At 28.9% G+C, this 7,963-nt stretch overlaps 3 protein-coding genes across 4 annotated transcripts; 1 reads left to right on the top strand and 2 right to left on the bottom strand.

The window, feature by feature from the left end:
- Nucleotides 1-1,113: 1,113 nt before the first annotated feature.
- LOC114120843 (2-oxoisovalerate dehydrogenase subunit beta, mitochondrial) lies at nt 1,114-4,379 on the bottom strand. Its single transcript, XM_027982894.2, has 7 exons — nt 3,971-4,379; nt 3,820-3,897; nt 2,481-2,683; nt 2,249-2,404; nt 1,561-1,878; nt 1,402-1,488; nt 1,114-1,345 (listed from the first exon to the last, which is right to left on the bottom strand). Exons 1-7 carry the CDS (start codon nt 4,092-4,094, stop codon nt 1,205-1,207), a joined length of 1,107 nt encoding a protein of 368 aa, XP_027838695.1. The 5' UTR covers nt 4,095-4,379; the 3' UTR covers nt 1,114-1,204.
- Nucleotides 4,380-4,613: 234 nt separating this feature from the next.
- Nucleotides 4,614-6,479, top strand: LOC114120853 (RNA-binding protein PNO1). Of its 2 annotated transcripts, XM_050206775.1 has the most exons (3): nt 4,614-4,753; nt 5,030-5,450; nt 6,140-6,479. In XM_050206775.1, the coding sequence occupies exons 2-3, from the start codon at nt 5,070-5,072 to the stop codon at nt 6,398-6,400; spliced, it is 642 nt and encodes a 213-aa protein (XP_050062732.1). In that variant the 5' UTR covers nt 4,614-4,753; nt 5,030-5,069; the 3' UTR covers nt 6,401-6,479. The 2 variants fall into 2 exon arrangements, with proteins under 2 accessions (XP_050062732.1, XP_027838714.2); XM_027982913.2 differs by lacking the exon at nt 4,614-4,753 and having other exon boundaries at nt 4,970-5,450.
- LOC114120852 (U3 small nucleolar RNA-interacting protein 2) lies at nt 6,388-7,941 on the bottom strand. The gene has a single exon (XM_027982912.2). It carries the CDS (start codon nt 7,820-7,822, stop codon nt 6,449-6,451), a length of 1,374 nt encoding a protein of 457 aa, XP_027838713.1. The 5' UTR covers nt 7,823-7,941; the 3' UTR covers nt 6,388-6,448.
- Nucleotides 7,942-7,963: the final 22 nt, after the last annotated feature.

Genomic DNA, 7,963 nt, shown 5'->3' with positions numbered 1-7,963 from the left:
GTACAAATTTAAAATTCAAACTCTCCTGACATTTTTTCTATAATATTGACGTTTCGAGTTTTCTCCACAGCTTTTTGAAGGAAAGGTTAGAGTTGAATTTTTTAACCTTAGATATTAACACAAAAAGTTTATGAATTTTCAACTATAAAATTACTTGTACGTTTTCGTGATTTTAACATATTTCGTAAAAATTTGAACTTTGAACGCTTATAAAAATAAATTGTAACTAGGTAACGATTTTTTTTGACGACAATTTTTCAAGTTTTTTATCGACACTTTAAAAAAAAAATACTCAGAAAAATCGAAAATTTCCGTTTTTTATAAATAGCTCAAAATATTTTGAAAATTTCAAGTATTTACAGTGATTAGTTTTTGATCTACAACCATATAAAAAATAGATTTTTTTTACCTCTATAATTCACTAAGGATATTTACTTTGCCATCGGAAGCCACCCCCGAAGTTCGAAATTGAAGCATTATTTTAACATTATTAGTCTATCAAAATTTTATAATTTGTAAAAATTGCTCTAATATAATAAATACTATATATTGTCTAGATCTATTATAAATTATAATTACAGACAACCTACTTATGTATTTTTGTAAATCCATTTTTAAGATATATTATTAACTCAATATCTGACACCTATAATAGGTGCAATAATTTTACAATAGAGCTAATACTTAAGCTTATGGCTGTTTACTTTTAAAATATTATTTTTTTATACTCATCTAATGGTTAGTGAATCCTAGATTCTATAAACAGTATAAACTAAGCAGTGGATCTACAGGGGTGATATAGGGATAGATCTCCCCCGTGGCCGTGGAAATTAAATGTTGTAAATTTATTAGAATAAAGCTTATATAACTATACAGTATACATGTTATGTACGAAAATATTTTATATCTCCCTCCCCCCCCCTATGAAAAAATTCTAGATCTACCACTGAAACTAAGTATAAATAACAAACCATTTCCAATTCATATTTTTATAGTTTATCATAGTTCATAAGATATAATTTATAATTTCCAATGTATTGTTATTTTTTAAGTTGATCACTTCATTAATTTTCAATAATTAAAAGCAAATAAATTTTTTTTTTTAATAAACACTTGATTTTTTAAAAATATATTAAAATAATTTAATATGCAATAAAAATAAAATTTTAGTAACAATACAATTAAGAATCTTGTCATTCATATATCAATAATTAACTAATTCTTTGATGGCTTGTAAGCATTTCCATTTATTTGGCAAGTAAAACTGTTCAAAAACATGAGGAAATGGAGTATCATAACCTGTTACACGCCGTATTGGAGACTCTAAATGGAGAAAACAGTCTTCCTAAAAAAAATAATTATTTAAAAATCATACCATTAATATAACAGATAGTTGATTACTTGTATTGAAGCAGATATTTCAGCACCAAAACCACCAGTTAAGGGAGCTTCATGGGACACTATAGCACGGCCAGTTTTTTTCACAGACTAATTAATGAATAATAGATTTAATAAATATAAAAATGAATATGTTTATTTAAAAATTTTTTTACTACTAACATTTGCTACTGTTTGTTTATCCCAAGGTAGAATAGTCACCAGATCAATTACTTCACAAGAAATTCCAAAATCCTTATTAGCTATCTCTGCGACTTCAAGCAGCACATGAACTTGAGTACCCCAACCAATTAATGTAATGTCTCTACCTTCAACCAGCACTTCAGCTTTTTCTAATGGAAGTTCATAATCATCATCAGGCACATCATCAACTGCTAATCTATACATAATCTTTGGCTCAAAAAATATACAAGGATTCGGATCTCGTATACAAGATAGAAGTAATCCTTTTGCTGTTAGTGCACTGCGAGGCATAACAATCTGTAATCATTTTTATACAAAAAACTTATAAATTATTTTACTTATTAAGTTAAAATATTAATTAAATATAATGTCAAGAAAATATACCAAAATATAGATATAGATATATTTTAAGAATTCTAAACATCCTGTACAAAAATTAATTAAATTTTAAACTATTATTATATTGTTTGTGTACCTATTCATAAAATTTAATTAATGGCTTTACTCTTTAATAATAATTTATGATTTTAACATAAAGAGTAAAAATATATTAAAAACATTGATGTTAATAATATTGTAGTATAAAATATATTTAAAAACTGAATATAATAAAATATTGAGACATTTAGTAAACAATTACTAAACACAAATTCAAAATAATAATTACTTTAAGTCCAGGTGCATGAGCATAAAAACTTTCAGGGCTTTGTGAATGATAAAGTGCTCCATGACCAACAGCAGAACAAGGAGTACGTACAGTTAATTTACCACAGTCGAATAAATTACCAGAACGATATCGATATTTTGCTGCTTCGTTCACTAACTAAAAATAAATGTTGAATGACAATTTTTCAGTATTATTATTAAGATTTAATATAGAAGCAACATTATTCAAATACTTGGTCTAATGCAGGAAACATGTAATCTGCAAATTGAATTTCTGCAATTGCTGTGGTACCAGCTACAGCGAGACCAATTCCAAAACCAACAATACCTTGTTCACAAAGTGGTGTATTAAAAACGCGGTCTTTACCATATCGTTCACGCAGGCCACTAGTACATCTAAATACACCACCAAATCCTACGTCTTCACCAAATACAACTAAAATATCAATACATTTACAATAAAATATGCAAAAAAAATGCATTATGGCATAGGTAAACCTACAGGTCAGACAAGTCAGGCCATGGCCTGATCTAATACTGGCTGGATATCATAGTATCATACTAACTTAATAGTTAGTACAATTTAAAATTAAAATTAAAAACTGAATTTTTTTTCATATTTATCATTTGGCCTATCCCTAAAAAAATTGTCTAGTTTTGCCTATGTAATATGTATTATGGTAAAAATAATATATAAATAAAAAAGTGAAAATTGATTTCTTTTATTATTTATTTAGTGTATTATAAAATACAAATTTGTATTATAATACCTAATAATATAATGACCAAAATATAAAAACTATACGTTTATCATTCAAGTATATTGAATTGAATTGACAGTAACTTATCTGTTTGTCAAAAGGACAAAAGTATAAATTAAACTTTCAGTATAGACATGACAAAACATTTATTTGTTTATTTTTAATAATAAATAGATAGATAAATGGTTACAAATTATTAATGAGAGTAGATTATGTACAGAATAGATATGATTCTTTATCTTTTAACCCATTGACTTTTCTTCACTTTATACCTAACATAATATTGTATTTATTATACTCATTAGTCAAAATCATACACTTTACCAATCATATATAATACAAATGTTAATTGTATATGATACAATTTTAAAATAACATATAAAGTTGATAGATAATCTCAATCAAATATCTAATGAAAATGAACATAAATTTTAATAATTTTACATACAGGAAAAATAGCGTTGTATAATGTTTTAATGTTTTGTAATAGAATATATTAGTATGTTTTATTCATACACGAGTTTATTCATCAGGTACTACTAATGAAGTATAATATACTTGTCGGTAATACTAAATTCATTAAATTTTTCATTAAAGTAAAATCAGAATATAAGGGCTAGATTTTTAAAAAATAATATTGACTAATAAATTGTTTTATGTATGAAAACAAAAATAATCATTCAAAATTTTTATTTAACATTTAAGTTCCTTGTAATAAATTGTATAAAATATAAATGAATGAAAAAAAATAATACATTTCATTTATCATTTAAAATTTATAAAATTAATAATTTAATTTATAATAAATTACCGCTATTGGAATCTTTACTGAGTACCAAATCCATAGCGCTGTTGATTGCCTGATACATATTCTTTTTACTAGTTTTACCTGCAATTTGATAAACAATAAATAATAAAACAAAACCAATAGAAGTTATAATTTAATAAAAATATAATCTCACCGAGTTCATTGGAGATGGGTTCAGGGTGATATACAAAATGAGACGAATACCGTTTGAGACAGCCACACAATATATTTTTGGTAGCATGACAGATTAAAGAATATTTATTAATAGTGGAGTGCATAATTACGTAATTTGTAAAAGGAACTTAATTATAATATGTATTTTTTGATGAAAACCTCTGTATTTGACTGTAAGCAAAAATAAAATCACTAAACTTAACTTAAATAGAGGAAATAACGAGCTGACCGCTAGGCGCTATGAAATACATCTAGACAACCTGTGTCAGATATGAGTGCTAATAGCTAACTGCTAAGATGCTATAAATTATAATCAACATATTTTTAACGTCAAAAACTCAAGTCAGTTAGTCACATGACCACACACATGTAGCAGTGACTAATGACGTACGTGCCGAGAGTGGGCATTAAGTACTACCTATATTGGTCTAATCACTGTTTTATGTGCAAGTGAACAACAACTACTGTCTACCAAGTTATAAAAGAAGACCAAGTGCACACTGTCAGGCTCTGTACTCGGTATTGACTCTACTTCTAGAGCAATAGCTAATAGTTTATTATTATAATTAAAAATTTCTAACTCGATGACCAGACGGCAGACCGACAGTTATATATTATATATTGTGATGTATTATACAGTAATAACTATTAAATATTTGAATAAGCTCAATGCTGTAGTCTGTAAACTCCAATGTGCATCAAAACATGAGCAAGAGTACCTAAGGTTTTAACTCCAGAGCTAGGTACTATAGGTAGTATTTAGGTATGATATACTTATAAATGTAGTAATAGTAATATATCTAGTAATTAGCATAAGATTAAATACTAATAATGGTTCTATCGTTCATGGATTAAAAAGCGAAATAAAAATTAGAACTATTTTTTCATAGAATTTCAAATTTGAATCGCTTATCAGTGTTATCAATCAGACACTCTTATCTTTAATCGTGATTATCAATGACAATTTATCATTAATTAGCTGCACGTGTGTATGTTTACAACTACTGTATAATATTGAATATTCCTGTTTACTTTTCAGTTACCATCGTGTTGGCTGAGTTTTATTAGTACTTTTTTATATGATTGCTGTACGAGGATCCTCAAATTTCAGTATGTCATGTAGCCTCAAAAAAATTCCCCTGAGAAAAGTCCAGTCCACCAAGTCGGCTTCAGACAACCGTGAGGTACGCAAGGTGCCTGTACCGTCACATAGACTCACGCCACTCAAGGAACACTGGTTAAAGATCTACACGCCAGTCGTCGAACACCTTCGGTTGGACATTAGGTTTAATGTTAAATCCAGAAATGTAGAAATCAGAAATCCCGTTCTTGAGGATGAGGTTGGATCGCAACACTTGCAAAAAGCTGCTGACTTTGTCAAGGCGTTTGTCTACGGTTTCGAAGTTGAAGACGCGTTGGCGTTAATAAGACTGGACAATCTGTTTGTCGAATCTTTTGAAGTATGTTTCTATATATTATTTTATATTTATATGCTATTACCTTTGGCATCGTGAATTTACTTGAGGATACTTATTGTCCCAGTAACATTTTTTGATTCTCAATTAAAAGGTGTAGAAATAAAGTAAAATATATTACGAGTGTCCTATTTGCCTCTAGTATTCGTAACAGCAAAATAATGTAATATACTGATCAATTATAATCCTTACATTTTATTATTCTCAAGATAGACTGATAATCTAGCTGGAAACTAGATTAAGGTTTAGATTGTTTTTTATAATCGGCTGGTCCTGCTAAATTGATTTTAATACTCACTACTTCAACTATCTATTGTTTTAAAAAAAAATTATTTGATATTTTATTTTAATGTTGGTCTTTAAGTTAGAACTATGTATTTTTGTAAGTCACTTCTCACTTGTTGATATTTGTGGTATATTCTAGAAGTAAAAATGGGCAGTTGTCTTTTCTCAAATATATTGGTTACACACAAATATCTTAAATTCAAAAAATTATCTTGAGTAAAATTATAATTACGAGTATAATTATTTTAAAAATTAATGACACTAATTGATTTTGTTTGGATTATTAGGTTTTCTAAAAATAATTCTTAATCCTATTGATGATTTTAAATTTTATAATTTTAATACTTGTTTATATTGTGTATGACATTATAAATATTTTATTTATTTAGGTAAAGGACGTAAAAACTTTAAAAGGAGATCATTTGTCACGTGCAATTGGACGATTAGCTGGAAAAGGAGGTCGAACAAAGTTCACCATTGAAAATGTTACAAAAACCAGAATAGTGTTGGCAGACTCAAAAATTCATATATTAGGATCATTTCAAAATATTCAAGTAGCTATGAGAGCTATTTGTAATCTCATTCTTGGATCTCCACCTTCTAAGGTTTATGGACAATTACAACAACTCTCTAAGAGTAAAGTTTTATAAAATTGTATATTTTAAAATTAAAATAACATAAGTTATGACTTGTATAATTTATTTTTTAATAAAGTTCAGTTTAATTACATGCAAGCTGTTTTTGACACCAGTTACATTGTGCCATCTTCCAAATCTATGTTCATTGCCGATAACTACAATCAATCGACTTCCATCGTTTGTGAATACAAGTCCATTTATAAAACCTTTAACAGGAACATCGAATAATGGTAATAATGACTTAAAGTTGTTTGAACACCTCCAAAACTTGATAGTTCCATTGTTGCTTCCAGACACTACCAAGTCAGAATTCGCTAAAGCTCCTACTGCAGATACCCAATTGGGTTGGCCATTAGTATGATTAATTCCGTGTGCGTTTTCAACATTACACAATGGTTTTTTTTTCAATGTTCCCCAAATACTGACAGTACCATTATCGCTGCCTGTGACAAAATGTGCACTATCAATTTTTTGAACAGTATCTATTGAACCACCTGTTCCATTGAATATCAACTGTGTTTCATCCTGTATCTTCCATACTCTAACCATATTTTCCAAACCTCCAGCTGTGACTAAACGATCTTTTTGTAACATATCCATGTAGGTAACTTCATTCTGATGGCCAAAAAGTGTTTCTATGTAGCACATATCAACAAGATTCCAAACCTTGACACTTTTATCTTTTGAGCAACTGAATAGTTGGTTTGATTCATTACAAATTATCAAGCCAGTAACACCATCCTTATGACCTGTCAACGACCCAATATAGTCTAACGTGATTGGATTACGAACCACAATAAGACCAGAATTGTCTCCAGACGCTAAATAATGATCTGAAACTGCAAGAGATAAAACTGGATAGTTGTGGTGCGTTGGATTATGTTGAGGTCTTTTGCGATTATAGCTCAAAGACTTGTGTACTCTACAGGTTTCTAAATCCCATTGTATTATGGAAGAATCTTTAGAACAGGAATATGCATACTTGTCATTGGATGATATAACAGTGCAAGTAATAGCTTTGGCATGATTCCTATTTCGCAACTCAACAATATCGGTTGGAAACGACAACCCATCAGCCAATTTTGTTTTCAATTGCCCTTTCTGATCGAGGACATCATCTTTTAACCGTTTAAGAACATTTTTATTTACTTGTTCGTCATCGTCATCATCCTCTAAACGGCGACGCTCCTCCTCCTCAATCTCACTCAAATACTTTTTAGCGAGTTGAACTTTCTTCTCACTTGCCGTAATATATTTATCACTATCCGATTCGGACGAATACGGTTGTTGGTCATCGTGGTCGGACTCGCTGGAATCAGATGAGATCTCGTCGTCAGCTTGATTTTGTGTCTTTTTTTTCTTAATATTGTTGTTAGTGATGCGAACTGGTGGTTTTTTCCGTTTTGAAACATTTTTACGTATGAAAAATGACATTATAATCAAAAGAAAAAACAAATGCGACGACAAAAAAGTATATTATTTAACTTACAATTAAGTATATACATACGAAGACGTATACAACGCGAACGCATGTGACTCAAATTCAAACCATTATAATAAGTGATAAGTATGGTG

Source organism: Aphis gossypii, chromosome 1 (assembly GCF_020184175.1).
Source record: "Aphis gossypii isolate Hap1 chromosome 1, ASM2018417v2, whole genome shotgun sequence".
NCBI lineage: Eukaryota > Metazoa > Arthropoda > Insecta > Hemiptera > Aphididae > Aphis > Aphis gossypii.
The sequence above is the reverse complement of the archived record's forward strand: the minus strand, read 5'-3'. Positions and strand labels throughout refer to the sequence as shown.